At 39.0% G+C, this 15,125-nt stretch overlaps 1 protein-coding gene across 1 annotated transcript; it reads left to right on the top strand.

The window, feature by feature from the left end:
• The first annotated feature begins 924 nt into the window (after window positions 1–924).
• LOC122902228 (chromobox protein homolog 3-like) lies at window positions 925–1,550 on the top strand. Its single transcript, XM_044241405.1, has one exon. It carries the CDS (start codon window positions 992–994, stop codon window positions 1,541–1,543), a length of 552 nt encoding a protein of 183 aa, XP_044097340.1. The 5' UTR covers window positions 925–991; the 3' UTR covers window positions 1,544–1,550.
• Window positions 1,551–15,125: the final 13,575 nt, after the last annotated feature.

The raw sequence follows: 15,125 nt of genomic DNA on the forward strand, positions 1-15,125 counted from the left end.
TGAACTTTTCTCATGGGTGGGAGAATAACTAACATTATCATTCTGTAAACACTTCAATTTTATTGTTTATTTTTGAAACTCTGTAATCTAGTTTTTAGCTTTCATCTTGCTTAGAATAGTCAAGTTTTTGGAATTTCAGAAAACAAAATCTCCAAACTAAGCAAATAAAACAAAAATATCTTTGCTTCCCACAAAACTTGGCTCTTACTTTTGCTTCCATACAATGTGTTCAACAAAAGCCCATTCAGAAATTCATCTGTCCCCTGGTTTTGGGATGTCTTCACTCTTGTTTTGTGGGCAGAGCAATGAAAAAAGCTTTCACTGCACTGATAATTAAATGGTGGGAGAGGTATAAAAGAACTGTTGGGGGGGGGAATGAAGTAAAAAGAATAAAAAAGAACATATAATTTAGAATCCAAATCACTAAAGTATATTTTAATATCATTTAGCATCAAAATATTTTTATTCCCATATAGACTTCATCTTTCCTTTGTGATTCAGGAATGAAGGGGAGGAAACAAGGGTTCCTTTCTAGGTATACTTCAATTGTAGGAAAAGATTGTATCTATTTTTGCCCCCTTCCCCTCTATTTCTTTTGGGAACATCAATCCAGAATTTCAAAAACTTTTGTGCAACATGGACTATTATAAACCATACCTGAGAATCGGAGCAAGTCAGCTTGAGGCCAGGACTTTGACCCTAGGAGAAATGATTTATGCAGAGAGGAATCAGATTTGGGTTTTAGAATAGTGGACTTAGTAATATTTATCTTGAAAGTATACTACAGAACACTTTAAATCCTCAGAAATAATAAGCAGAAGTAACAAAAGAGGGGGAAGGGAGCAATGTCATGAAAAATTAGGATTCTAGAGCCCCCTCCCCCTCGGATGTGGCTGGAGCTTGAGGCGCGCAGGGCCAGAGACGCCGCAGACCCGGGACCCGGAGCAGCTCGGAGGCGGTGAATAATAGCTCTTCAAGTCTGCAATAAAAAATGGCCTCCAATAAAACTACATTGCAAAAAATGGGAAAGAAACAGAATGGAAAGAGTAAAAAAGTAGAAGAGGCAGAGCCTGAAGAATTTGTGGTGGAAAAAGTACTGGACCGACGTGTAGTGAATGGGAAGGTGGAGTATTTCCTGAAGTGGAAGGGTTTTACAGATGCTGACAATACTTGGGAGCCTGAAGAAAATCTAGATTGTCCAGAGTTAATTGAAGCATTTCTTAACTCTCAAAAAGCTGGTAAAGAAAAAGATGGTACAAAAAGAAAATCTTTATCTGACAGTGAATCTGATGATAGCAAATCAAAGAAGAAAAGAGATGCTGCTGATAAACCAAGAGGCTTTGCCAGAGGTCTTGATCCTGAACAAATAATTGGTGCCACAGATAGCAGTGGAGAATTAATGTTTCTCATGAAATGGAAAGATTCAGATGAGGCAGACTTGGTGCTGGCAAAAGAGTCAAACATGAAGTGTCCTCAAATTTTAATTGCTTTTTATGAAGAGAGACTAACTTGGCATTCTTGTCCAGAAGATGAAGCTCAATAATTGTTTGCATTGCGATATATATATATATATATATATAAATAAAATCTGGGTCTTTGTTTTTTGATTTATTAGTGTGAAGAAATAACATTCTAATGAAAATCAAGTTTGATATGTTTGTTTTGAAGTAGTATTGGGGGAGTTGTTGGGGTTTTTGCATCTATAGCACTGGTTACTTTAAACAAATAAAAGCTTTCTGTAGTTGCTTCCTTTATCGGAAAAGAATATTTGAGACCATGATATATTATCCCCTGCATTAGAGAACATTTTCTAAATGTTGGGGGAAATCTTCATAGTCTTTACTCAGTCAGAATTTGTGTTTAACTCCTATATGCCTAAGGACCATTCTGGGTTTTTTGTTTATTTAGGGGTTTTTTTGTGTGTATACTTAAAATACATAAGTGGTTTTTGTTTTTAACATTCACCGAAACAAAAACAGCATTTTATAACCATGGATAAGCCCATGTTTCCAGGATGCTATCATTTTCAGCATTTTAAGAAACAAATCGCTTAAACTGAAGTTTTTCCTGAGGCCTTAACCTTTCAAATTTTGTAATTAATTGGACAATTTAAATATAATGTAAACAATTTAAATTGGACAATTTAAAAGCAGCCATAGCAGAATCCATATCCTTCTCTACAGCCATATAAACGCAAGTATATTTGCAATATCCCTGAAAGGAAAATTTTATCACTACCAACAACCTCCCCACCCAAATGACAAAACTAGACAAGTCCTTGTGTGTTTTACTTAGGTAAGCAATACTTTAGTTAAATGGACATGTAAAGGTTCCTTCTAGTGAACCATTCCTTTTTAAGAAGTTGAAGTTCTCTGTGCTGTATTGACTCATGGACTGTCTACAACTTCCTTCATGGAAGCTAATCATAATCAGATGGTTAGAGATGTTGGCAGTTTAGCACCTGCTGGAGTAAATGGGTGGACAGGCTTGTATAATCCAAATTCTTCACCTGCATGTTTTTTCTTTACCCCAGTTCATTCCTGACATGTAGGCTCAGTCTTTTCAGTATTTGAGTTACTGGTTCAGCAGAAACCAGGAAAAACAGTAACTTTGTAGTCAGAATGTTATCCAACTCTATATTGTTTACTTTATTGTAAATACTGGTAAACAGTGGTCAATAAATAGTTTTATATTCCTTTAAAAAAATTAGGATTCTATCTTAGACTGTGAACATTGACAAAAATTAAAGCTTTCCAGCAACAGCAATCAGAAAACAAAGAGAAATAAAAGGTATCCAAATTGGCAGTGAAGAAGTCAAACTCCCTCTCTTCGCAGATGACATGATTCTTTATATGGAAAACCCAAAATACTCCACCCCCAAACTACTAGAACTCATACAACAATTCAGCAACGTGGCAGGATACAAAGTCAATGTACAGAAATCAGTGGCTTTCTTATACACTAACAATGAAAATACAGAAAGGGAAATTAGAGAATCGATTCCATTTACTATAGCACCAAGAACCATAAGATACCTGGGAATAAACCTAACTAAAGAGGTAAAGGATCTGTACTCGAGGAGCTACAGAACACTCATGAAAGAAATTGAGAAGACACAAAAAGATGGAAGACCATTCCATGCTCTTGGATCGGAAGAATAAACATTGTTAAAATGTCTATACTGCCTAGAGAAATCTATACTTTTAATGCCATTCCAATCAAAATTCCACCAGTATTTTTCAAAGAGCTGGAGCAAATAATCCAAAAATTTGTATGGAATCAGAAGAGACCCCGAATCGCTAAGGAAATGTTGAAAAACAAAAACAAAACTGGAGGCATCACGTTACCTGATTTCAAGCTTTACTACAAAGCTGTGATCACCAAGACAGCAGGGTACTGGCATAAAAACAGACACATAGACCAGTGGAACAGAGTAGAGAGCCCAGATATGGACCCTCAACTCTATGGGCAAATAATCTTTGACAAAACAGGAAAAAATGTGCAGTGGAAAAAAAGACAGTCTCTTCAATAAATGGTGCTGGGAAAACTGGAAAGCTATATGTAGAAGAAAAAAACTCGACAATTCTCTTACACCATATACAAAGATAAACTCGAAATGGATAAAAGACCTCAACATGAGACAGGAATCCATCAGAACCCTAGAGGAAAACATAGGCAGTAACCTCTTCCATATCAGCCACAGCAACTTCCTTCAAGATATGTCTCCAAAGGCAAAGGAAACAAAAGCGAAGATGAACTTTTGGGACTTCATCAAGATCAAAAGCTTCCACACAGCAAAGGAAACAGTCAACAGACAAAGAGGCAACCCACGGAATGGGAGAAGATATTTGCAAATGACAATACAGACAAAAGGTTGATATCCAGGATCTATAAAGAACTCCTCAAACTCAACACACACGAAACAGACAATCATATAAAAAAATGGGCAGAAGAAATGAACAGACACTTCTCCAACGAAGACATACAAATGGCTATCAGACACATGAAAAAATGTTCATTATCACTAGCCATCAGGGAGATTCAACTTATAACCACATTGAGATACCACCTGACACCAGTTAGAATGGCCAAAATTAGCAAGACAGGAAACAACATGCGTTGGAGAGGATGTGGAGAAAGGGGAACCCTTTTACACTGTTGGTGGGAATGCAAGTTGGTGTAGCCACTTTGGAGAACAGTGTGGAGATTCCTCAAGAAATTAAAAATAGAGCTTCCCTATGACCCTGCCATTGCACTACTGGGTATTTACCCCAAAGATACAGATGTAGTGAAAAGAAGGGCCATCTGTACCCCAGTGTTTATAGCAGCAATGGCCACAGTCACTAAACTGTGGAAAGAACCAAGATGCCCTTCAACGGATGAATGGATAAGGAAGATGTGGTCCATATACACTATGGAGTATTATGCCTCCATCAGAAAGGATGAATACCCAACTTTTGTATCAACATGGATGGGACTGGAAGAGATTATGCTGAGTGAAGTAAGTCAAGCAGAGACAGTCAATTATCATATTGTTTCACTTATTTGTGGAGCATAGCAAATAGAACGGAGGACAAGGGGAGATGGAGAGGAGAAGGGAGTTGAGGGAAATTGGAAGGGGAGGTGAACCATGAGAGACTATGGACTCTGAAAAACAACCTGAGGGTTTTGAAGGGGCGGGGGGGTGGGAGGTTGGAGGAACCAGGAGGTGGGTATTAGAGAGGGCACGGATTGCATGGAGCCCTGGGTGTGGTGCAAAAACAATGAATACTGTTACACTGAAAAAAATAAATAAATTTAAAAAAATTAAAGCTTTCCTTTAAAAGACTGATTCCATTGATATTAGCCCAAAATGCAAGAGAAGGATCTTGAAGAGGAAGATTTCCATGGTTGACAAGTAAGATTTGGTCTCCTTTCTGGTGTCCTTTTGGTAGGGAAATGGAACTGTGATAGCAGTTTTATACCAAAAAAGGGGGGTGGGGAGCATCTAGGCAGAGTTCAGATGGAAGTTGGGAGTTTTCTGGAAGTCAGAGGGAGACCAGAGAATGGAGCCTACATCCTGAGGTCAGGCCAGGCTAAGCTGATGCGTACTCTCCTTCTAGGTCAAAGCCAGGATCTGAGCAGTGACTCATTCACTTCCTGTCACTGAAACCTGTGCAGTTAGACTCACACACAGGGAAGCTTCCCATGCTCCTGAGGCCAGCCCCCTTGAGGCTGTGGGAGTAGTATGAACCACCAAGAAGAAGCAGGGAGATGTAAGGTTGGGGGTGGTGGTGAGTAATTCATCCAGTATCTAGGTCTTAATATAACATCTCAGTGAGATTGGCATTATATTCTAAAGAAACAGATTCTGGAAAGAGTCATAATCCCACCTGCTTAGAAGGGAAGAATTTAAATGAGCTTCCCTACGACCCTGCAATTGCACTCCTGGGTATTTACCCCAAAGATACAGATGTGAAAAGAAGGGCCATCTGTACCCCAATGTTTATAGCAGCAATGGCCACAGTCGCCAAACTATGGAAAGAACCAAGATGCCCTTCAACGGATGAATGGATATGGAAGATGTGGTCCATATACACTATGGAGTATTATGCCTCCATCAGAAAGGATGAATACCCAACTTTTGTAGCAACATGGACGGGACTGGAAGAGATTATGCTGAGTGAAATAAGTCAAGCAGAGAGAGTCAATTATCATATGGTTTCACTTATTTGTGGAGCATAACAAATAGCATGGAGGACAAGGGGTGTTAGAGAGGAGTAGGGAATTTGGGTAAATTGGAAGGGGAGGTGAACCATGAGAGACTATGGACTCTGAAAAACAGTCTGAGGGGTTTGAAGTGGCGGGGGGGTGGGAGGTTGGGGGTACCAGGTGGTGGGTATTATAGAGGGCACGGCTTGCATGGAGCACTGGGTGTGGTGAAAAAATAATGAATACTGTTTTTCTGAAAATAAATAAATTGGAAAAAAAAAGAAAGATAAAAAAAATAAATGAGAATAAACATCAGGTGGTGGTTTACAGGGGGGAAAAAAGAAGGGAAATTTATATTATGAATTATGTTAGTAAGCTATATATTTCCCAATTCACTTTCTTTTTCTCTCCCACCATTTAATGGTGATGAAGGTTTTCATCTTTAAGCCATGACCACTAGGATGGGAATGATAGAGAAAAAGATTAAATTATTGTGTTTGAATTATTTTATTATCTTCTATAACCTATAGCAGAAGCAACATTTTTGAAAGACATGACTATAATTGCAAAAGCAAAGCATCTAAAAGAGAAAACTATTTTATTTAGCTACTATTTATGTATATATTTTTTATCATTTCAAAAGCTTCTTTCAAAATAGTAAAAGCTATAGTCTGATACAGAGATAGAGAACACAGAGTTGACAGCATGAACCACAAAGTCTGGAATAATCCTTTGATTTAAGAGAAAATTTCTCCACCAGGACAAGAAGAGGTTCCTTTCTGGATTGGAAGAAGAAGCTTATAAAGGAGAACAAGATTTTAAGTCCAGTTTTGGGCTCTGGTCCCTGCTCCTCTCCTCTCTGGGAGGTGAAATACTGGTGTGTGTGTGAGTGAGTGTGTGTGTGTGTGTGTGTGTGTGTGTGTGTGTGATGGGGGTTATGTGGTATGTGATAGAAATCTCTGGTTATGTTTGAATCTCCAAAAGCTGATAGGTCTTGTGTCCCGTTTTTACCTCTGAAATCATAGGAGATAAGATTATAGGTTTAAGTTTGTTTCTTTCCTGATCCCATTTAAAAGATAAAGAAACTCTGAAAAGAGTAGCAGGTAACATCACTAATACCTTTGGGCAGTATAATTCTTTGTGTGTGGGGGGGCTATTTTGTGCATTGTGAGACAGTGGAGTCTTTAGAGTATCCCTAGAATCTCTATCCCCTAGATGTTAGTTGCACACCTCCTCTCCTAGCTGTGACAACGAAAAATGTCCTCAGACATTGTGAAATGCCTCCTGAATGGCAAAATTAGTCCTGGGTAAGAACCAGTGCTCTTATAGTAAATTAGAGTTAGTTGATATAAGATCTCAGTGAGATCATTCTCTTTCATGCTATGGGGACCAGGATGTTCCGAGACAGTAAGGACAAGAATGGAGAAAGGGCATTAAAGGGGAAGTTGGGGCCCAAACCCCAAGTTTCCTCTGCCATCATTTTGTCTTGGGTTGGGACTTTGTTCAGTCTTCAGATTTTTATGAGCATCTTCTTAACAAGATGCCAAATCTAAGGAACGAATTCATCTCCTTAGGAACCTTTCCAAGTATGTGGAAAGAAGAATTATTCCAAACAACAGGAAATAAAATAAACAATGTGTGTGTGTGTGTGAGAGAGAGAGAGAGGGAGAGAGAGAGAGAGAGATGTCCTGGGGTTGGTTAGGTTGCAGTGAGCAAGCTAGTTTCATTTAATGGCTCATTGGTGGACTGCTGAAAAATGTGTAATAGTCCTAAAACAAAATCTGCAGCTAGACCAGAAAGCAGCTTGAGTCCCAGACATACATAAAAGTGTCCCAAAATAACAAATTGGAATTCATTTCACAAAATATTCGCTAATGCATTTGAAAAAAAGCACACACCACAGATAGTTTGGTGAACAAATATACCTGGTGAGTAACATTGCCCCCCCCCAAAAGCCCAAGAGTGTGCACACAGAATGGATTTTGTGATCTGACACCCAAATAAGAAAGATCAAAACAGTGTTTAGTGGTATAAGGACAGGAAAAAGCATTAGCTTCATAATGCTCTAACCCTGAGACTCAGGGTGGCAAATATATCCAGTTGAGGTCACATCTGGAATTTTTTATTTACTTTGGTTCATTTCGGGTCTGGATAGATGTAAATTTTGGCAAGCATTTACGTGTGAGCCGTGATGAAGCTTGGGAAAAGATGGATAAAATAGAGGAGGAGGAGAAAGAATATTACCAGGAACTTCCCCCAAGTAACAAGAGTAAATGCTATACTATATGCACACATTGTCAGAGACTGATTTATAGTGGAACTGTTTAAAGTGACTCATATTCTAGCACGTGGGGCAGCCATTAACAATGTACTACTGCACCCAGCAGCCAACCCAATCTGAAAGTAGCCTTATGGAGACAGAGCTCTATAAGAACCTGAGCAGAGAGCCTGATGTGGGCCTCGATCCCAGGACCCTGGGATCATGACCTGAGCTGAAAGCAGAGGCTTTAACTCACTGAGCCACCCAGGCACCCTATACCACACATTTTACTGACCTCAACAAATTGTTACAAATATATGTATATGTATATGTATATGTATACATATATGTATATGTATACATATATGTATATGCTTCCCCTTTTTCTCTTTCTCTCTCTCATTCATATACTTTGATATCTATTTCTTAATCAAGGCATTAGAAATAACTCATAAATAGCATGGTCAAGAGAATAATCTGCACCCTTGTCTGATGTGGATCCCTAGTTCCTGTGTCCCACCCTGTGTTCCTCCCAAGCAGTCTGTGTTGAGGTATCCATTTCTTATTGAAGAGGCTTTGAATTAATCCTAAAAAGGGGACACCAAATATAGGCTGGGTGTGTTGGAGGTGAGCTGATACGTTTCCTTATAGCATAGTTTTTCAAAAAATATTTTATTTCTTTATTTGGAGAGAGGGAGAGGGCACAAGCAGGGGAAGTGGCAGGCAGAGGGAGAAGCAGGCTTCCCACTGAACAAGGAGCCTGATATGGGACTTAATCCCAGGCCCATGGGATCATGACCTGAGCTGAAAGCAGATGCTCAATGCACAGAACCACCCAGGCATCCCTAGCATAGATTTTAATATGCTTTGGAGATGCTGCTTTTTATGGAAAGACACCTGTAAATTTTCCTTGATAAAATTAGATTCATTATACATAACTATTTTTAAGATCATCCTCAGGAATATATATATTCTACATTAAGGGTCATTCACATAAACTAAAATGATTCGATTCCACTAATCTTGTCACTTTTACATATTCAAAGGAACTTAAAAACCTAACTATGTGAATCATCTTAAAATGTTCAAATAATCAAATAAGAACTTAAAAAAGACTTCTGGAGGAAGAGTTAAAGTGGTGGAAGAGTAGGGAACCCTAGGCTCGCCTCATCCCTTGAACACAGCTAGATAAGTATAAAATCATTTTGAACACTCAAGAAATCAATCAGGGGACTGAGAGAGCAAAAATGCACAACTAGAGGTGAACAAACCACCGCATGGTGGAAAGCAGGAGCTGTGGAGAGTTGACTTGGAGCAGAGAAGAGCTACAGGTGCTACCGTGGGGAGGGAGCCCTGATCATGGAGAGAGGAGCAAGAGAGAAAGAAAGAGAGACATAGAAAGGGTGAAAGTACATGTGGGGAATTGCACAAGAATAACTCTTGCTCAGAACCACTGACTGTGAAAAGAAGAGGGGCTGAATACCGCAAGTTTTTGTAAACAGCAGAGTCCAGAGGCTGAAGTTTCTGAGATACATGCCATTGCCAGGGTCACACCTGGAGGGCTCAGTGGTGCTCTGGTATGGAAGGAAGGCAGAGACCCGCGAACAGGCAGTGTGGTCTGAAGATCCCCGGGTTGCATGGGGAGAAGCTTGGAATACATTTGGGAGAGGTATCAGAGCCTCTCCAGGGCAGAAGACCGAAAGGGTGCCATTGAACTTCCCCATTCAGTAAGAAAGGAACAGGATTGGTGGCAGAGGGCAATGAGGCTTTCTGTTGAGCTTTATCATGAATTCTGAACCACTGTGCAGTCATACAACCAATTTCTGGGACAAGCTGGCACGGGCCACAGTGCAGTGAGACCATCCCCCAGAGGATCAGCCTGAGTCCATGCTGCTTGGATCTCTAAAATTTGGGGTTTTGAAACCCAGCCTCCAATTTGAATAAAACACAGGAGTGCTGTGCCGCCTGGCAAGTGGACAGTTCAGATGCAGGCAGGGTGAAGGTGGGGAATTTGGTGGAAGCTGGGGACACAAGAGAGGCGATTATTTGCTCTTCTATGAGGGTTTCCTGAAGAGTGATGGGCGTGAGCTCCCTAGTCCGGGAAGGGAGAGCAGGCTGCACCATTTCACCCTGCTCGTCAGTACTAATAAACTTCAGTGATCAAAATAGCACTGCCAAGGAGGACACAGTCACTTACATGAAGCCCTGACCTGCACTCTGAAGGTGCATCTCCACTAGGGCAAGTCCCTCTGAGAATCAGCACAATGGGCCCACAACTCAGGAGACGAGCACACCCCTCACATGCACCAAGTCTATTGATCATAGAGTGTTACAAAGCTTCAGCTCTAGGTGAAACAGGGTCTAGCTTCCTTTGTCCCCCTCACCACCTTGGGATACAGAAAAAGCAAGTTTTAATTTTTTCTGAATTTATACATAATTTATATATAGGATCTAGTTTCTTTTAACAAGCAGATCAAAACATACCTAGAATCTGATCCCCCCCCCATCTTGACAATATGGGAAGATGTAGGGATTCACCTACATCTTCCAGGGATTTAATCAATATGGCCAGGGACTTAGTCAATGTAAGTAAGATGTCTGAACTAGAATAAGTAAGTATAAGTAAGATGTCTGAACTAGAATTTAAAACAATTGTAAGGATACTAGATGGACTTGGAAAAAGAATAGAAGACACAAGAGAATCCCTTACTGCAGAGGTAAAAGAACTAAAAACTAGTTAGGCCAAAATTAAAAATACTATAACTGAGATGCAAACCTGAATGGATACCATAATAATGAAGATGGATGAAGTAGAGGAATGAATATAGAAGATAAAGTTGTGGAAAAAATGAAGCTGAACGAAAGAGGGAAAGAAAGGTATTGAATCACGAATGTAGACTTAGGGAACTCAGCAACTCATTACACATAATAACATTCTTATCATAAGAGTCCCAGAAAATGAAGAAAGATAAAAAGGGGGCAGAAGGTATATTTGAGAGGGTTTATTTTATTTATCCCGTAGCCTTGAGAAGGAGGCAGACATCAAAATCCAAAGGACACGGCAACTCACATCAAATTTAACAAAAGCTGGCAATCACCAAGACATATCAGAATCAAACACAAAATAATACACAGACAAGGAAATCTTCTGAATGCAGCAAGGGGGAAAAGCATCTTTAACCTACAAGGGAAGACAGATCAGGTTCACAGCAGATCTGTCCACAAAAACTTGGCAGGCCAGAAGAAAGTGGCATTATATATTCAAAGTGCTGAATAGAAAAAAATATGTAGCCAAGAATACTTTATCCAGCAAGGCTGTCATTAAGAATAGGAGAGAGAAAGAGTTTCCCAGACAAACAAAACTAAAGGCATTCATGACCACTGTACTAGCCCTGCAAGAAATACTAAAGGGCAGTCTGAGTGAGGAAAAAAAGGACCGGATCAACAAAGACTAGAAAGGAACAGAGAACATCACTAGAAACACCAACTTTACAGGTAACACAAAGCCATTGAATTAATGTCTATCAACAACCACTCTGAAAGTAAAGGGACTAAATGCTCTACTCAAAAGACATAGGCTATCAAAATGGACAAAAAACCAAGACCCATCTATATGCTGCTTGCCAGAGACTCATTTTAGACCCAAAGACACCTGCAGATTGAAAGCAAAGGGATAGAGAACCATCCATCATGCTAATGACCATCAAAAGAAAGCTGGAGTAGCCATATTTATATCAGACAAAGTAGATTTTAAACCAAAGACTGTAACAAGAGATGAAGAAGGGCACTGTATCATAATTAAGGAGTCTATCCCTCAAGAAGATACAACAATTACAAATATTTATACACCCAACTTGGAAGCACCCAAAGTATAGAATTCAATTAATAACAAACAAAGAAACTTATTGAAAATAATAATAACAGTGAATTTTAACACCCCACTTACATCAATGCACAGATCATCTAAGCAGAAAGTCAACAAGGAAACAATGGCTTCGTATGACACTGTACTAGATGGACTTAACAGATAAATTCAGAACATTTCATCCTAAAGCAGCAAAATACACACTCGTTTTGAGTGCACATGGAACATTCTCCAGAATAGATCACATACTGTGTCACAAATCAGCCCTCAAGAAATACAAAAAGGTTGGGATTGAGATTATACTGTGCATATTTTCAGACCACAATGCTATGAAACTCGAAGTTAACCACAAGAAAAAATTTGGAAAAACCACAAATACATGAAGGTCAAAGAATATCCTACTAAAGAATGAATGTGTAAACCACAAAATTAAAGAAGAAATTAAAAAGTACATGGAAGCAAATGAAAATGAACATGTATAGTCCAAACCCAGCAAACTGGGTCCTAAGAGGGAAGTATATTGCAATACAGGCCTACCTCAAGAAGTAAGAAAAGTCTCAAACACACAACCTAACCTTACACCTAGACCCTGCATTGCACTACTGGGTATTTACCCCAAAGATACAGATGTAGTGAACAGAAGGGCCATCTATACCCCAAGATTCATAGCAGCAATGGCCACAATCGCCGAACTGTGGAAAGAGCCAAGATGCCCTTCCACAGACAAAGGATAAAGAAGATGTGGTCCATATATACAATGGAGCATTATGCCTCCACCAGAAAGGATGAATACCTAACTTTTGTATCAACATGGACAGGACTGGAGGAGATTATGCTGAGTGAAATAAGTCAAGCAAAGAGAGTCAGTTATCATATGGTTTTACTTGCTTATGGAGCATAAGGAATAACACAGAGGATATTGGGAGAAGGAGAGAAGTGAGTTGGGGGAAACCACCATATTGAAAGGTTGGTGAGGTATCAATATTTTAGTTCTTGGCTAGATCTGCAACCGTTTCTTCTCTAATAAGTATAAAACTGAAGTAGGCAGTGATGAATATAGAGTAGTTTGATAGAGATAATTAAAGTTAGCATTATCTTTTTTTTAGGGACACGAGATAATTTCTTTTTCCATCTGAATGCTTATTTGAATCATCTCAAATACCTAAAATTTGCCTACTAGTCTATGGTTATCTAACATATTCAATCCAATAAACATTGCATTTTCAATCCAATAAACATACTCTTTAACTCTGTGTTACATCTTAGGTTGGGTTACTGAAATCTGTAGCTACTGACAATTATGGTACATTAATAAAACTGTAGTAGTTTGAAAAGGAAATTTTCCTACTTCTTCCCAAGAAAAAAACAGTGTAATTTCATAATTGCAAGGGACAAAGTATTCAACATCTTCATTTTATATAGGAGAAATAAGATTTAAAGAAATGGAAAAATTTGTCTATCAAACAACCAACTGGCCCTAAAATCTAAAATCTATGTTTCTTTATTCTGGGTCCAAAGTTGGTCTCCCTATATCATTGTTGTACCATATGTAAGACGTCTCTCACCATATATCTGATAGCTAATAACCAAGGAAGGAACCTCTACAGAGGCAGAAGAGCTACCATCAGCTGAGAAGAGTCTGATTTGGAAGCCTGGCTCTACTGGATGTGATTTTAGGTAAACTGCTTAGCCTCTCTGGCCTCAGTTCCCACATCTGTAAAATAGAGTTTATAATATCACTAAGTTTACAGGTCCCTGTAAGGATCAAATGAGGACCGGACACATATTACAAACACAATATGTTTCAGAATAAATATTCTAACCCTGGTTTTGATAACCATGAGTGCAATTCAGTGATTTTACCTTCGAGAGTTTTATTTCTTTATTTTCAGACAACATAATTCAATAAGTACAGAGTAGAAGGATCCAAACAGTTTTGACTAAAAGACTGGTTCTAATGCTTTGATCGTCAAAGCCAGCCAGGCTGTATAAATTAAAAATCTGAGTTCTTTCCCAGAGATTCAGATAAGTATTACCACAACCACTGCAGGCAGCATAGTGTCTACTTCAACTTGTGACATCTCCAGAGATAGAGATTTGAGAGACCTTTGGTGAACCCATTTTTGAGCTGTAATCACCATCTTCTTTTCAGTTTACCTCACTAATAAAATATGAAGAATAGAAGAAAGTTGAACTCAAATTTACTGAATGCTTGTACCAATATATAAAAGATTTCCTGAGTATGTGCTTTGGAAGAAGCAGATGCTAAGACGAAGATTTGAGAGCAAGTGCTTTATTTAGGAAGCTATCTCAAAGGGAATCCATAGGAGAGCAGAAAATAAGACAAAGAAGGGAAGGAGGTGCATTATCAAGCAGATTATTGCTGGAAACAACTGGAGCTCAGTTTCTCTGGGGAAGTGCATACAGAACACACCTGGATTTAGCAAACCTGACAGGTTGGGGAGGTTAGGGTATTTATCCTTCAACATCAGCCATGCCTGAGTGAGAGCTGGTCCTGGGAGACCTAATTCCCCAACGTTTCTGGCTTTTCTAATACTGGGCTGATAGTGAGCCATGTGGCAGGGTATTGTAGTAGAATGCTGCACCAGTGAGTATGCCGGGAATATGGGTTATGTCCAGTGCGGCATGTCTTATGATAAAAATAACAACCACTGGAAAGTATTTAGCCCTAAAATGTGATATATTTATCTCCTGAACTGTCACTGAAGAAATGGGATTATAGACTATATTATGTTCTTCTTTGAAAAAGCAGGGGAAGGTGGATGACAGATGCCCTTTTGCACATTCAGAGGCATATCCCAAAGCCTACATAATTTCAGTTCCATCTTCATTTCTCATTTCACTGATACTTTCTGAAAATTTACCCTATTGGAAATCATTCTAAAACGCAATAGGCTGTTATCTCTGTGGTGTCCATTTTCCACTCAGCACACAGGGACAACATGTCTATCAAGTTGGTGAAGAGTCCAAGACTTCTCCCTCCATATCACTATATCCTACAAAAATTCAGTTGAGGAGTAATTATAAGTTGACCCAGAGGGCTAATATAGATAATTCTGAAAAAAAAAAAAAACACCAAAAAACAAAATAAGGATAGTTAGCATGAATCTAACTCAAAGTTCAGAATAAGTTCAAGCTGTTGCTCTGGCATATGCTTTCAGTTGGGACCAGAGTGAAGGGTGGGAAATTTCAAAATTACTCAACATGTTTTCTTGTTATACTTGGAAAGATGTCTAGTGTTTTTTTTTTTTTCCATTTATGAAATGAGCCCAGTTCCTTGTGTTTCTG

This window comes from Neovison vison, chromosome 1 (assembly GCF_020171115.1).
Source record: "Neovison vison isolate M4711 chromosome 1, ASM_NN_V1, whole genome shotgun sequence".
Taxonomy (NCBI): domain Eukaryota; kingdom Metazoa; phylum Chordata; class Mammalia; order Carnivora; family Mustelidae; genus Neogale; species Neogale vison.